This window comes from Thamnophis sirtalis, unplaced genomic scaffold (assembly GCF_051295495.1).
Source record: "Thamnophis sirtalis isolate CommonGarterSnake01/CBP01778 unplaced genomic scaffold, rThaSir2_p1.2 scaffold_7, whole genome shotgun sequence".
In the NCBI taxonomy this organism is placed as follows: Eukaryota; Metazoa; Chordata; class Lepidosauria; order Squamata; family Natricidae; genus Thamnophis; species Thamnophis sirtalis.
In genome coordinates, this window is record NW_028261387.1 from 94234658 (window position 1) to 94249860 (window position 15203).

At 45.4% G+C, this 15203-nt stretch overlaps 1 protein-coding gene across 1 annotated transcript; it reads left to right on the forward strand.

Moving 5' to 3' along the window:
- Positions 1–261: 261 nt before the first annotated feature.
- On the forward strand, positions 262–13946 carry LOC148044782 (signal-regulatory protein beta-1-like). The gene is made up of 4 exons (XM_087720637.1): positions 262–361; positions 6279–6602; positions 10202–10522; positions 13708–13946. The coding sequence occupies exons 1-4, from the start codon at positions 262–264 to the stop codon at positions 13845–13847; spliced, it is 885 nt and encodes a 294-aa protein (XP_087576763.1). The 3' UTR covers positions 13848–13946.
- The last annotated feature ends 1257 nt before the right edge of the window (positions 13947–15203 follow it).

Sequence of the window (15203 nt, forward strand, 5' to 3'; positions counted from 1 at the left end):
CTGCTGAGGTCTCCATCTAGGTTTATTCCAGCCTCTTCTTGCATCACCGCCATCTCTTATCTTCAACTTTGGGACATTATTAATCTCAAATTCTGGAATGCCTCCTTCGACGCTCTTCCCACGGAGCCACTGGGCCAAAGAAGGCAATTGGTCCAGACTTAGAAGCAGGAAATGTGAGTTCCTCTTTTGCTCCGCCTTTAAAAGGAAGCATTTGGGGAGGGATGAGAAGAAGCCCCAGATGTTTCTCCTGCCGCTGCCGGCATGGCTGTCTTGAGGTCCTCCTCCACAATCCTGGGTCCATTTCAACTGTGGTTCCTCCTGCTGGTGCAACAGGTGGCGGGGAGTTCACTTCAGCAAATAGGTGAGTATTTTGGCTCCGGTTTCCAACTGGAAGACGGGGAGATTAGTCGATTCCTCAGCAGGTTCCAGATTATGGATCCTTTGAGGTGAAAGTTTCTCCTATGGATTCCTTCCTGAGTGTCCAGGTGGCCAGGCAGAAGGCTAAGGTTTGGGGAAAGGGACCAAGAGTGGCCCCTAATTTAGTGGGGGGAGGGGGCTTAGGAAGCTTTGAGGAAAAGAACACTGCTTGCATTTTTTTTATAAAGCTTTTTTATTTTTTTATTCTCTTACATACCATTGTAAGCATACAATCACATAATTGTGATTCTTCTTTACATTTGTCATTCTTATGCATTTGTTATTCCATTTAATAGTTTATAATATACAGTTTGGGTTGCTTTATTTACCATCCCTTCCACCCGTTGTAACACCACCTCCTTTTCTCTTTCTTTTCCCCATCCCTCCCTTCTTTCCTTCCTTCCTTCCTCCTCTCCTTCCCCTTCCTTCTTCCCTTACCTCTCCCTTACTCCTATTCTTCCTGTTCCCCTTTCTATCCTCTCTCCTTCTCCCTTCCATCTTCCTCTCCTCTATCTTCCCTCTTCCTCCGCTCCTTCTCTCTCCCTTTCTTTTTCTATTGTTATAGGTCCTTTCTTTTCTCCCTCCCTCCCTTCTCTACTTTCTCCCTTCCTCCTCTCCTTCCCCTTCCTTCTTCCCTTACCTCACCCCTACTCCTTCTCTTCCTCTTCCCCTTCCTACCCTCTTTCCTTCTCTTTCTCTCCCTTCCACCCTCCTCTCCTTCCCCTTCCTTCCTTCCCTCCTCCTCCTCTCGTGCTTGTGATGATGGTTTGCTTACGTGTTTATTCGTTTTATTAAATGTATATGCTTCCCATCTCACTGCAAAGAAACAATGTCTTATCATTCTAGGCTGCCTTAAACACATTCACATAAAGTGTTAGTACCGCTTTGTTAAGCCTTGGTAAATATTTGGAGTATTGCAACTAGTTTTGGTCTCCACGACATTAAAAAGATGTGGAGACTCTGGAAAGAGTGCAGAGAAGAGCAACAAAGAAGATTAGGGGACCAGAGGCTAAAACATATGAAGAACAGTTGCAGGAACTGGGTATGTCTAGTTTAATGAAAAGAAGGACCAGGGGAGACATGATAGGAGTCTTCCAATATCTCAGGGGCTGCCCCAAAGAAGAGGGAGTCAAACTATTCTCCAAGGCATCTGAAGGTAGAACAAGAAGCAATGGGTGGAAACTAATCAAGGAGAGAAGCAACTTAGAACTGAGGAGAAATTTCCTGACAATGAGGACAATTAACCAGTAGAACAGCTGGCCTCTAGAAGCTGTGGATGCTCCATCACTGGAGGATTTTAAGAAGAGATTGGACAACCATTTGTCTGAAATGGTACAGGGTCTTCTGGTTGAGCAGGGGGCTGGACTAGAAGACCTCCAAGGTCTCTTACAGAAGTGATGGGATTCCAGGGCAGGGAAGAGAGACAAACAAGGGTTTGACATGTAAATAACCAATTTTATGCCCAGTTTTTCTGCCAGCTCAGAAGGAATGGAATATACTTCGAATGAATTGTGGGAAGAGTCCTCAGCAGGACTCAATCCTCACTTTGAGGTTCTTCTTCCAAGCTAGATGCTTTCCTCTGATGGATAAGCCATCTAGTGGGTAGGGAGTGGTTAACTCTGTTGCTTCACCCCATCTCAATCACAATTTGAAATCAGCTAGATTGGGCAATAAAAGGCAAAGGTTCCCCTCCCACATATGTACTAGTCATTCCTGACTCTAGGGGGCAGTGCTCATCTCCGAAGAACCACTCCATGGTCATGTGGCTGGCATGACTCAACACCGAAGGCGCGTGGAATGCTATGAAGAACGGTTGCAGGAACTGGGGATGTCTAATTTAATGAAAAGAAGGACTAGGGGTGACATGATAGCAGTCTTCCAATATCTCAGGGGCTGCCACAAAGAAGAGGGAGTCAAGCTATTCTCCAAGGCACCTGAGGGCAGAACAAGAAGCAATGGGTGGAAACTAATCAAGGAGAGAAGCAATTTAGAACTGAGGAGAAATTTCCTAACAGTTAGAACAATCAATCAGTGGAACAACTTGCCTCCAGAAGTTATGAATGCTCCAATACTGGAAGTTTTAAAGGAGATGTTGGATCACCATTTGTCTGAAGTAGTGTAGGGTTTCCTGCCTAAGCCGGGGGTTGGACTAGAAGACCTCCAAGGTCCCTTCCAACTCTGTTATTCTATTCTATTCTGTTCTGTTTCTATTTCTGTTCTGTTCTATTGTATTCAAATAGTTCATCATACATCCATGATACCAATTTGACAAATTAACCATTTTTTTCATCATAGTTCTGTTTCCATTTCCAACCCATTTTTCTCTCTTTCCTTTTTTTCATCTTAAACCTATTTTCTTCTTAGTATCTAAACAATATCACCAATTTCCCTTTAAGCTTAAACCAAATTATCCCTAACAAAGTCCTTTTGACAACTCCAAAAAGGCTCCACACCCATTTACACCACTCGGATAACCCTGAGGACAGAGATGAACCTCTAAGTGGCCTCAATGTCCCTCTTAAAAGGATGTAAATGATCTGCTGTCTGTAAGGAGTATAAATCCTTCCATTCCTCACCATCCAGTCAGAGCTGAAGAAGCTTCTTGGCTGAGAAGTGAAACATCTTTAAAGGAGGCACAGATAAACCTCCAAGTGGCCTCAACGACCCTCTAAAAGGATGCAAATGACCAGCTATCTGCAAGGAGTATAAATCCTTCCATTCCTCACCATCCAGTCAGAACTGAAGAAGCTTCTTGGACGAGAAGCAAAACATTTTCAGAGAAAAAACAGGAAGTCCAGTTGCCTCTTGAAAAAAACACATGTGGGACATCCCTGACCTTGAATGACTTCTTCATAGACTCTGGGGTACAACTACTACTTAATCTTCCAGAAGACACCGTTCCCCCCCCCCCCACAGCAGCAAGCCTACTTGTGCAGGGAGAATGCATTCCCATTCAGAATCAAAGCTAACCCCAGTTCGAATGTTAATTGATTAGGGTTTACATCTGCTCGACTGCCTTGGGGTTCAGATCAAGCCCGCTTCTCCCCATCCAGGCCTTGATGGATTCCAGCCATTGATTCATCTGTTTTCCCACTTTTCAAGTTCCCCGTTCCATCCCCCCCACGAGTTACTCGCCTTATCTGAAAACCACAACATCCATCGCTGTACGATCTACCCCTACGTACGAATCCGTTATCTAGAAAACCAGGATGTTTTTCACGATGTGTGCAGATTAAAAGGAGGAACCACGCCTTAACGTGACTTAATTTCAAGGCTCTGGAGGCTAAATTGTATGACTAATGGTTGAAGGACCTACGCACGTCTAGCTTCATGAAGAGAAGGTGTTGAACTGGTTCTCAGGGTTCCAAATAGCACCCCAAATTAAATTCAGAGTCCGATTCCTCAAAAGATTCCTCAAAGTTCCAATTTATTAAGACAGCCATGTTGGCACATCGGGGAAACCCCAAATCTGAAGGCTTCCTGGTTTCCCCCACCCAGTTGAAAGTTCAAGATCTTGCCCCCCATACCCACAAGTCCATCCCATGGTCCAATCTCCCACTGCCACGCTGGCAGCTTCCACCCATCCAGTTTCGGTCAGGTGCAGAGACAAAGGATGACCTTGGCTTTCTAGAAAGAATGTTGCTATAGCTACATATCATCTCACTCTGTACAATCCCCCCTCTCATTTTATCACCATAGAAAATGCCTAGCAGAAGAATAGAAAGTGTGGCAGGCCAAAGATGCAAAAGGAAAGATGGCTGCAGGCCTGGCACTGGTTCTCCACTAAGACTCCAAGATCCCTCTCACAGTCATTGCTATTAAGCCTGGTTTCACCCAGTTTAATAAGTGTACTTTTAGGTTTGTCCTGCCTGAGTATTAAGACTTGACTTTTGTCTACAATGAATTTCATTTTGATAGATAGGGCCCAGGTTCAAGTCAGCCAAGGTCCATATGGATCTTGAGCCTATCATCCAGGGAGAGGTGGGTTCCTACCAGTTCACACCTATTTGGTAGAACCGGTTAGGGTTAGGGTTAGGGTTAGGGTTAACCATCAAATCTACCAAACCGGTTAGAAGAGGTTCCACCAGTGGACCCGGAAAGCAGGCCACACCTACAGAAGAGGTTCCAAAAAGTTTTGAAACCCACCACTGGTCCTTGGATATGATTATTCTACACTATCATGCTCTTATTTATAAAACTCAGTGCCTCTGTGGAAGGTAAGGATGACTACTGCAGCTTCGCAGTCAGCTGAAGTGGCTGCAGTACTGCACTCTAACCACTGCGCCACTTCGATGATGGATTTAGTGTGTTGCCTGTTCCGATCAGCTTAGCATCATCTACGAGTTTGATCAGTTCCCCCTTCTACTCCCTCATCTAAGTTGCTTCTGAAGATATTGTAGAGTCCTGGGTTAGAACTCATTAAAAGGCCTCCAAAGTCCCTTCCGGCCCTCTCTTTCTATGATCTCTTCCTCCCCCCCCCCTCTCCGCCACCCATCCCACCCGGTTTTTCTGCCTACGTGGTCTTGACGCTGTTCAGATTTATCTTCCTTGATCTAAGAAAACAATCTTCAGCCTTGGAAAGAGACCCAGCGGTTTTGCTGTTGCTTGAGATGCCACATCGTACCACAAGTGAGAAATCATCGGAAGGGGGGCGACTTGCGCAACTGTCTCCTGGAAGATAAAGGCGGCTTCTCTCTCCGTTCTGAACAGAGCCGAGGTGGCGCAGTGGTTAGGGTGCAGTACTGCAGGTCACTTCAGCTGACTGCTATCTGCAGTTCGGCGGTTCAAATCTCACCGGCTCAGGGTTGACTCAGCCTTCCATCCTTCAGAGGTGGGTGAAATGAGGACCCAGACTGTGGGGGCGATATGCTGACTCTGTAAACCGTTTAGAGGGGGCTGAAAGCCCTATGAAGCGGTATATAAGTCGAACTGCTAACTGCTAACTTGTACGCAGCCCATCAGTTCCCGCAAGTCTCTTCTGTCCCCTTTTAATTTTCCATTTCAAACCAAGACATGGACCCTGAGACACGAGGCAGCCGAAACTGGGAGACCCACACTGGGAGATTTTTGAAAATCTCCAATGTTGGACCAACCACAATTTCTACAGAATGCAGAATAACAGAGCTGGAAGGGACCTTGGAGGTCTTCTAGTCCAGCCCCCTGCTCAAGCAGGAGACCCTTACAGAATGACAGAATAACAAGAGTTGGAAGGGACCTTGGAGGTCTTCTAGTCCAACCCCTTGCCTAGGCAGGAAACCCTATACCACTCCAGACAAATGGCTATCCAGCATCTTCTTAAAGGCTTCCAGTGTTGGGGCATTCACAACCTCTGGCGGCAACTTCTGTTCCACTGATTAATTGTTCTGTCAGGAAATTTCACACTCAGTTCTAAGTTGCTCCTCTCCTTGATTAGTTTCCACCCATTGCTTCTTGTTCTGCCCTCAGGTGCCTTGGAGAACAGTTTGACTCCCTCTTCTTCGGGGCAACCCCTGAGATATTGGAAGACTGCTATTATGTCTCCCCTAGTCCTTCTTTTCATTAAACTAGACATACCCAGTTCCTGCAACCGTTCTTCATCTGTTTTAGCCTCTGGTCCCCTCATCCTCTTTGTTGCTCTTCTCTGCACTCTTTCCAGAGTCTCCACATCTTTTCTACATCATGGTGACCATAACTGGACGCAGAATTCCAAGTGTGGCCTTCCCAAGGCCTTATAAAGTGGTATCGGCACCTCCCGTGATCTTGAGTCTAACCTTCTATTAGGACAGCCTAGAACTGTGGCCATTCATAAAAATAAATAGATGATGATGATGATGATGATGATAATAATAATAATAATAATTAGAAGCCGTTTTCTTTTTCAGTTGGTGGGCGCCCCAATTCGAATCCAGAAGCTGTGACAATCACAGCAGGCAAGACCCTCATTCTCGCCTGTATCCTGACCCAGGGCTACGTGCCATCAAGCGTCGAATGGTACAAAGACTTGGGCAATGACCAGAAGATAATTTACAGGGAAAGTGACAAGGTTTCTCGTTGGGAGAGGTTCGTCCCGGGATCGCCAACTGACTTCAGTGTCAGGCTGAAGAACATCGGCCCCAAAGACAGCGGGACTTACTGCTGCTCGATGGTCAAGGAAATTCCCCAAGGCAGAAAAGATATCAGAGCAAAAACAGTGGTCTCTGTGATTGGTAGGTGATTGCTATTGAGGTGTGATCGACTCTAGACAACTCGTGGAGTGAATCTGATGGGAAACTGCCAGTCAGGCTGGAAGGAGAAGCCAAGCAGGGATGTAGCTTGGAGTCCTTGCGCAGTCACAAGAGGCAAAAGGCAGGTTTGTTCCTTAGGCCATCCGTCTTGTAAATTCACAGGTTTCTTTTTTTCCCCCTGCCATGGATAGGTATACATTCAAACTAGATTGTGGTCTTTCTCTGTGTCGTATCTGTGTGTATGGTGGTGGTGGAGGGTGTATATGCATAATGGTTATCTTTTGAGAGCTGAATGCAATGAATTTCATTTTAATGTATGCTTGTGAGTGTACATTTAAAGTGACAATAAAGATTCTACTCTATTCTCTTCCACTCCATTCTTCTGTTCTGTTCTTGTCTTCTCTTCCATTTCACTCCACTCCATTCTTCTGTTCTGTTCTGTTCTTCTCGTCCATTCCACTCCACTCCATTCTTCTGTTGTGTTCTGTTCTTCTCTTCCATTCCACTCCATTCCACCCCATTCTTTTGTTCTGTTCTATTCTTCTCTTCTCTTCCATTCCACTCCATTCCACTCCATTCTTCTGTTCTGTTCTGTTCTTCTCTTCCATTCTACTCCACTCCATTCTTCTGTTCTGTTCTGTTCTGTTCTTCTCTTCTATTCCACTCCACTCCATTCTTCTGTTCTGTTCTTCTCTTCCATTCCACTCCATTCCACTCCATTCTTCTGTTCTGTTCTGTTCTTCTCTTCCATTCCACTCCATTCCACACCATTCTTTTGTTCTGTTCTGTTCTGTTCTTCTCTTCTCTTCCATTCCACTCCACTCCATTCCACTCCATTCTTCTGTTCTGTTCTGTTCTTCTCTTCCATTCTACTCCACTCCATTCTTCTGTTCTGTTCTGTTCTTCTCTTCCATTCCACTCCACTCCATTCTTCTGTTGTGTTCTGTTCTTCTCTTCCATTCCACTCCATTCCACCCCATTCTTTTGTTCTGTTCTATTCTTCTCTTCCATTCCACTCCACTCCATTCCACTCCATTCTTCTGTTCTGTTCTGTTCTTCTCTTCCATTCTACTCCACTCCATTCTTCTGTTCTGTTCTGTTCTTCTCTTCAATTCCACTCCACTCCATTCTTCTGTTCTGTTCTGTTCTTCTCTTCAATTCCACTCCACTCCATTCTTCTGTTCTGTTCTGTTCTTCTCTTCCATTCCACTCCATTCCACCCCATTCTTTTGTTCTGTTCTATTCTTCTCTTCCATTCCACTCCACTCCATTCCACTCTATTTTTCTGTTCTGTTCTTCTCTTCCATTCCACTCCACTCCATTCCACTCCATTCTTCTGTTCTGTTCTGTTCTTTTCGATTCCACTCCCCTTCATTCTTTTGTTCTGTTCTGTTCTTCTCTTCCATTCCACCCCACTTCATTCCACTCCATTCTTCTGTTCTATTCTTCTCTTCCATTCCACTCGATTCCACTCCATTCTTTTGTTCTGTTCTTCTCTTCCATTCCACTTCACTCCAGTCTTCTTTTCTTTTCTGTTCTTCTCTTCCGTTCTGCATCGCACCACATCACTCCACTCCATTCTAAAGCTTCGCCTCCCCCAAGATCCACAAAGCCTTATTTGGTCTTTCCCAAGGGAAAGCAAGCATATACTAGAAGAAGTAGACAAAAAGGTTACTAATTTTGATTATTCACCTGTGGCTCTGGTTGCTTGCACTTGACGTTTATCTCCACAAATGGCTTGCCTGGGAACAATCACATGAGCTTTCATAGGTCTTGGGGGAAGTCAAGCTTATGTCTCATGTGGCTACGCAAGGATTCCAGGCTAGGCCCTCGCTTAATCCCTTCCTTCCCGCTTGGTTGGCAGTTTCCCGGCAGAATTGCTTGTCCCGTCCTTCTCCAGTTGAGAATCCTCAATGTCTCTCATCCAAAGTAATCAAAATTAATGCCACCAACTCAACCAGAGTGGCTGAGAAGAAGAGGGGGGGTTAGGCTGTGCTCTCCCAATGGGTTCCCCTTCGAAACCTCTTTGGTCCCACCTAAATTTTTATTTCTTTTTCAAATGATACCAATACTTTAAAAAGATGCGAATTTGCTAGAATGACAGGGCATTAATAAATTTGTATAGGCAGGGAAGAAAGTGAGAATAAAACTAAAAATAATGCAAGATATGCAGGAGACCCTTACAGAATGAGGAGGTTTGAAATTAAGAGCCGAGGTGGCGCAGTGGTTAAATGCAGCACTGCAGGCCACTTCAGCTGACTGCAGTTCTGCAGTTCGGCTGTTCAAATCTCACCGGCTCAGGGTTGACTCAGCCTTCCATCCTTCTGAGGTGGGTAAAATGAGGACCCGGATTGTTGTTGGGGGCAATATGCTGATTCTGTAAACCGCTTAGAGAGGGCTGAAAGCCCTATGAAGCGGTATATAAGTCTAATTGCTATTGCTATTGAAATTACCCAATTTAAAACTATATTATGAAGCAGTAGTTTTATCAGTAATTAGTGACTGGATTAATTTAACAGATGATAGAATACTTAATATCGAAGGGCATGATTTGGTATATGGCTGGCATGCTTACTTGCTATATGACAAAAAGGTAGATAAGAACTTTAAAAGTCATATTTTAAGGAATGCTCTATTGCGGGTCTGGAAAAAATATCAATACAAACTAAATGATAAGATGCCCATGTGGGCAATTCCTAGACACGCAATAGAAAACATAAATATAGTACAAAAACAGGATGTAATTACATACAGACAGCTTCTTACCTTCGGGACCCGTCAAAACCGCGGAGGACAAAATCGCGCTCGACGAAAGCGCGCATTTGACGTCATCACAGCGCGACGAAAAAAATTAAAAATTGAAATAAAAATAAAATTAAAGCAAGCCGATTCACATAAAGGTAAGGGTTAGGTTTAGGGTTAGGGTTAGGTTAAGGGTTAGGTTTAGAGCGTTAGGGTTACGTTTAGCGTTAGGTTAAGGGTTACGTTTAGGGTTAGATTTAGGGTTAGGTTAAGGGTTAGGTTTGGGGGGGTTAGGGTAAGTTTTTTGCTTTATTTTTACATTTTTCGATCACAGCGCGATGTTTTTGTCGCGCTGTGATGATGTCAAATGCGCGCTTTCGTCGAGCGCGATTTTGTCCTCCGCGATTTTGTGGTGGCACCCTTACCTTAGAAAGAGGTGTACTACAAAATCTCTTTGGTCCCCAAGGTACAGAGGTGATATATTAAAAGGCAAGATCAACCTTCTCTGACGTGGCTCCCTCTCAGTATTTTGATCTGCACATCTCATCATTGGCCCTTCTCCGGGAGATGGGATTGGTAGTCCACCACTTCTAGAAGACAGAGAGCCATAAGACCGGAAGGAACCTTTGAGATCTTCTAGTCCAGCTCAGGCCAGGAGTTCTTCTACCCTATGTATTTTTTTTTTTAATGAAACTCTTAAAAACTTTGAAGATTAAGGAATTTGGGAAACAATATCCATCCTCTTTAGCCTCTGGGAGATGTGTTGGATAAGAATAATTCCTCGGGGAATTCGAGGTAGGAGGGAACATCAGCTGATGCCTTCATGCTTCCTTTCTCAGCCCATCCATCCCAGCCTTTGCTTCGTGGCCCCTCAAACAACATCACGGCGGGGTCCCAGGTTTCTTTCAATTGTTCTGCGAAAGAATTCCCCTCCCAAGAAATCACAGTCGTCTGGTTGAAGGATAGGGAAGAAATACAGCCTGCCAAGATCGACGTCCTGAATTATACTACAAACCGTGGCATCCGGTACCGCGTGGAGAGCACGGTGGACATCTTTCTCAGACAAGAAGATATGGGGTCAGTGTTGTCATGCCGGGTTCAACACAGCTCCTTGGAGGACTCCTTACAACAGGACCTTCTACTCGGTGAAGTCGTAAGAGGTAGGTGAGCTCTGGGTTGCAGAGAGGGACGAGGCCATGGAGTCGGGCCTGGTAAGAGGCCCCCCCATGACAGAGTTAAGGCTCCAGGCAAACCCAGGTTCTCGTCCCGTGGAAGCCCACCAAGACCAACCATACTTTTTCAGCCCATGCTACCTCACAGGGGTGTGTGTCAGGCTTCCAAATAGCATCCAAAATTGAATCTGAGTCCCAGGCAAAGGATTCCTCAAAGTTCCAATTGATGAAGAGAGCCATGTTGGCACATCTGGGGAAACCCGAATCTGAAAGCTTCCTGATTTTCCCCACCCAGCTGAAAGTAATAGCAATAGCAGTAGACTTATATACCGCTTCATAGGGCTTTCAGCCCTCTCTAAGCGGTTTACAGAGAGTCAGCATATTGCGCCCAACAATCTGGGTCCTCATTTTACCCACCTCGGAAGGATGGAAGGCTGAGTCAACCCTGAGCCGGTGAGATTTGAACCGCTGAACTGCTGATCTAGCAGTAGCCTGCAGTGCTGCATTTAACCACTGTGCCACCTTGGCTCAAGATCTTGCCCCCACACCCACCAACCAGTCCATCCCATGGTCCAATCTTCCCCTGCCACGCTGGCAGCTTCCACCCATCCAATTCCGGTCAGGTGCAGAGACAAAGGATGACCTTGGCTTTCTAGAAAGAATGTTGTGATGGCTGCATGTCATCTAACTCCCTACAATCCCCCACTCCCATTTTCCCACAATAGAAAATGCATCGTAGAATAATAGAAAGTGTGGTAGGCCAAAGACCCAAAAGAAAAGATGGCTGCAGGCCTGACACTGTGATTGTGGAGAGTAGGTCTTCAGAAAGACCTTCTACCTGTGGCTTTTTGCCCAGGGACTTGGGTCAAGATGAGGAGAGCCCACAATTGGTGAGATGAAATTTAACCCTGATTATCCTACAATTGTTTCAGATTGCTTTAGTGCTGTTTATTATGATGGTCCATGGCAAACTTAACCAGAGGTTCAGACTGGATTTGGTATTTTTGTTCACCTATGGAGTCCTCTCCAAGAATCTGGGATAGGCAGATGTGGATGTTTGATGGTGTTACAGATATCCAGATTAACAGAGTTGGAAGCAGTGGTGGGATTCAGCCGGTTCGCACCTATTCGGGAGAACCGGTTGGTAACTTTCTAAGTAGTTCGGAGAACCGGTTGTTGGAAGAAATCTCCTTTTGTTTTTTCCCCACTTTACAGGGCTAATCCTGTAAGGAAGGCAGGAAGGAAACATTCTGGTGTTGTTTCTAGCCTCATCTTTATTGCCCTGCTTACAAAAATTCCCCCTCCGGTTAACCCTTACTACATTGTAACAGATAAGGCAAAGTACCCATCGATGTGACTTTGAGTTGGCCATGCCCACCAAGTCACATGACACCCCCTCCCCCACCCAGCCCTGCCTATCCAGCTGGTCATTAGGGCAGAGAACTGGTCGTTAAATTATTTGAATCCCACCACTGGTTAGTCCAATCCCCTGCTCAAGGCAGGAGTCCCTACTCCATCCTGGACAAATAGCTGTCCAATCTTAAGCTCACAAGTGGTGACCAGTCATTAAGCGAATCAGTCTTATAATATACTTAGACTTTAGCAATGCATTTGACAAAGTAGACCACCATCTACTTCTTGGTAAGCTAGAAAAAAGAGGGATAGATAGCATCACCACCAGATGGGTTCATAACTGGCAACAAACTGTACTCAATGAGTAGTCCTTAATGGGTCTACGTCTATATGTACAAGTAAGCAATGGGGTACCACAAGGTTCCGTCTTAGGCCCAGTACTCTTCAACATCTTCATAAATGACAGATGAGGGAATAGAAGGAGAACTTACCAAATTTGCCGATGATACTAAGCTGGCAGGAATAGCCAACATCCTAGAAGATAGGCTCAAGATCCAGATGGATCTTGACAGACTTGAACCCTGGGAACTTAGGTAACAAAATGAAATTCAACGTAGAGAAAAATAAAGTCTTACACTTAGATAAAAAATCCTCAAAAATACACATATCGATCTGGGTGAAACCAGGCTTAATAGCAGTAAATGTGAGGGGGATCTTGGAGTCTTAGTGGACAACCAGCTAAATAGGAGCCAGCCGTGTGCGACGGCAGCCGAAAAAGCCAATGAAATCCTCAGTTGCATGAACAGAGGGAGGTACAAGATCAAGGGAGGTACTAAGACCCCTCTACAAAGCCTTAGTAAGGACACACCTAAAGTACTGCATCCAGTTTTGGTCACCAGACTATAAAAAAGATGTTGAGACTCTAGAAAGAATGCAGAGAAGAGCAACCAGGATGAAGAGGGGACTGGAGGCTCAAACATCAGATGGATGGTTGCAAGAGCTGGGCATGGCTGGTCTAGTGAAGAGAAGGACCAGGGGAGACATGAGGGCATCTTCCAATATTGGAGGGGCTGCCCCAGAGAGGAGGAAGGGGGCCAAGCGATTCTCCAAAGCCCCCAAAGGCCAGACAAGGAACAATGGATGGGAACTGACCAAGGAGAGATTCAACTTGGAAATAAGGAGAAAATTTCTGACAGTGAGAACCATCAACTGATGGAACAGATGTGGCCTTCAGAAGTTGTGGGAGCTTCATCACTGGAGGCTTTCAAGAAGAGACTGGACTGCCATCTGTCAGAAATGGTGTAGGGTCTCCTGCTTGAGCGGGGGGGGGGGTGGACTAGATGACCTACAAGCCGAGGTGGCACAGTGGTTAAATGCAGCACTGCAGGCTACTTCAGCTGACTGCAGTTCTGCAGTTCGGCTGTTCAAATCTCACCGGCTCAGGGTTGACTCAGCCTTCCATCCTTCCGAGGTGGGTAAAATGAGGACCCGGATTGTTGTTGGGGGCGATATGCTGACTCTGTAAACCGCTTAGAGAGGGCTGAAAGCCCTATGAAGCGGTATATAAGTCTAACTGCTATTGCTAAGGGCCCTAGCAACTCTGTGAATCTGTTAAAAGCCTCGCTTACCGAATCTGACACCCTGCTCTTCTTGATATGGCTGTTAAATGAACACAGGTAGTTAAGTGGAATATGGGGTGCCTCAGGATGGGTTCAGGCCCAAGCCCACCTGCCTTGGACCCCCCGTAGGCTTCCTCCATCGCTGGAGCAAACTTTATTAGGAGTAAATCAAAATAATCCACTGTTTTTTTTTCTCCACAGGCTCAACACAGAATTCTCCCACTATGCTCTGGATTGCACTTTTTCTGAACAAAATGGCCGTTCTTCTTGTCGTCTCTTTCCTCTTCCTCATGAAAGTGTGCAAGTTCAATTGTGCAAGAAATCGCTCCAGAGCGAGATAGTCTGGAAAGTCACGTTAAGGAGTCCTTTTCCTGACAGACTTTCAGGAGGAGAAGGGATCTGTTTAGGGAATCAACTGTATCCTTGCTAAAATGCTTGTATACCCCATCATGTTATCTTATATATATATATAAAAATGGCTCTGTGTGTGTGTGTGTGTATTCCAGCATAACTCTGGAACGCCTTAAACAATTTCAACCAAACTTGGTACACAGATGACTTGCTCTCTGGAACCAAATACTGTGGTGGGGGGAGGAGAAAACACCCCTAACACCTGTCGAGATGCAGCCTGTTGTGCCTTAAAATGGCTTCTACCATACTGTCTTAAAATAGCTGTTACAGCTACTAGTGCTGTCAAGATGCAGCCTGTTATTCTGTCAAGATGCAGCCTGTTGTGCCTTAAAATAGCTTCTACTGTACAGCGCTGTGGAGTTGCCATGGCAATGGCTTCACAGTACTCCATAAGGAGGCTCCCTCTGGTAAGAGGGGGAAAAAAATCCAACATTAGAAATTGCAGCGACGTTCGTAGAAGGAGGGATAAATAAATGGGATTGTCAGCCTCTGCTTTGCTTACTTACTGTCGGCTGCCATAGAAACGGGGAGGGTGGGGGCATGGTATTTGGGGTGGGAATAAATGGTACAGGAAGTGATATGGAAAAGGGAGTTTTCTTCTCACCATCTTCGGCGCATGCTGGTGGCCGGGTGTTTGGACTTGGTCAAGGCCAACCATCCTGCATACCAACCTGGTGATGCCTTTTGGAGATGCACCTCACATGACACCTAAGGGAGTTGCAGATTGGACGCTGGGGTGGGGTCATTGGAGGGTGGGGGCTGGGTTATCATTTGATATGCGCTTGTTCGCGCCTTTCTGGCTCAGATCTTGCTTTACTTTCGTTGCTATCTTTTCATAACCAGTAAAAGTATTTTCATTCCACGAACAATGGAGTTGGGAGATTTCTTTCTTGGTTATTGATGGAGGCACACCTGACAGGAATAAATAAATAAATACCTGGGTTATCAGCTAGTAAGCCTATAAAAACCAAAACGGAAATGAAAAAAAAAATCAAGCTCACTCTACTTTGTCGTGTCGATGACACAGAGGGACCTATATTTAAATGTAAATGCTGATTCCTTTTTGGGGGGGGGGGGGTGTTCCCCTTAAAAAAAATAAAACAAGTAAATTGAAGTAATAGTTTTTTTTTCACTTTCATGTAAATTGTGGGAAGCTTCCCCTCCACCTTCCTAGAGAATTTTGCGGAATATAAGCAGTTAGACTTATATACCGCTTCATAGGGCTTTCAGCCCTGTCTAAGCGGTTTACAGAGTCAGCATATCGCCCCCAACAACAATCCAGGTCC

Bases quoted from the DNA above. Each gene is read 5' to 3' on its own strand.
- LOC148044782 (XM_087720637.1), top strand. From the start codon at position 262: ATGGCTGTCTTGAGGTCCTCCTCCACAATCCTGGGTCCATTTCAACTG. The intron at 362-6,278 runs GTGAGTATTTTG...TTTCTTTTTCAG, and splicing joins GAGTTCACTTCAGCAAATAG to TTGGTGGGCGCCCCAATTCG. The intron at 6,603-10,201 runs GTAGGTGATTGC...TTCCTTTCTCAG, and splicing joins AACAGTGGTCTCTGTGATTG to CCCATCCATCCCAGCCTTTG.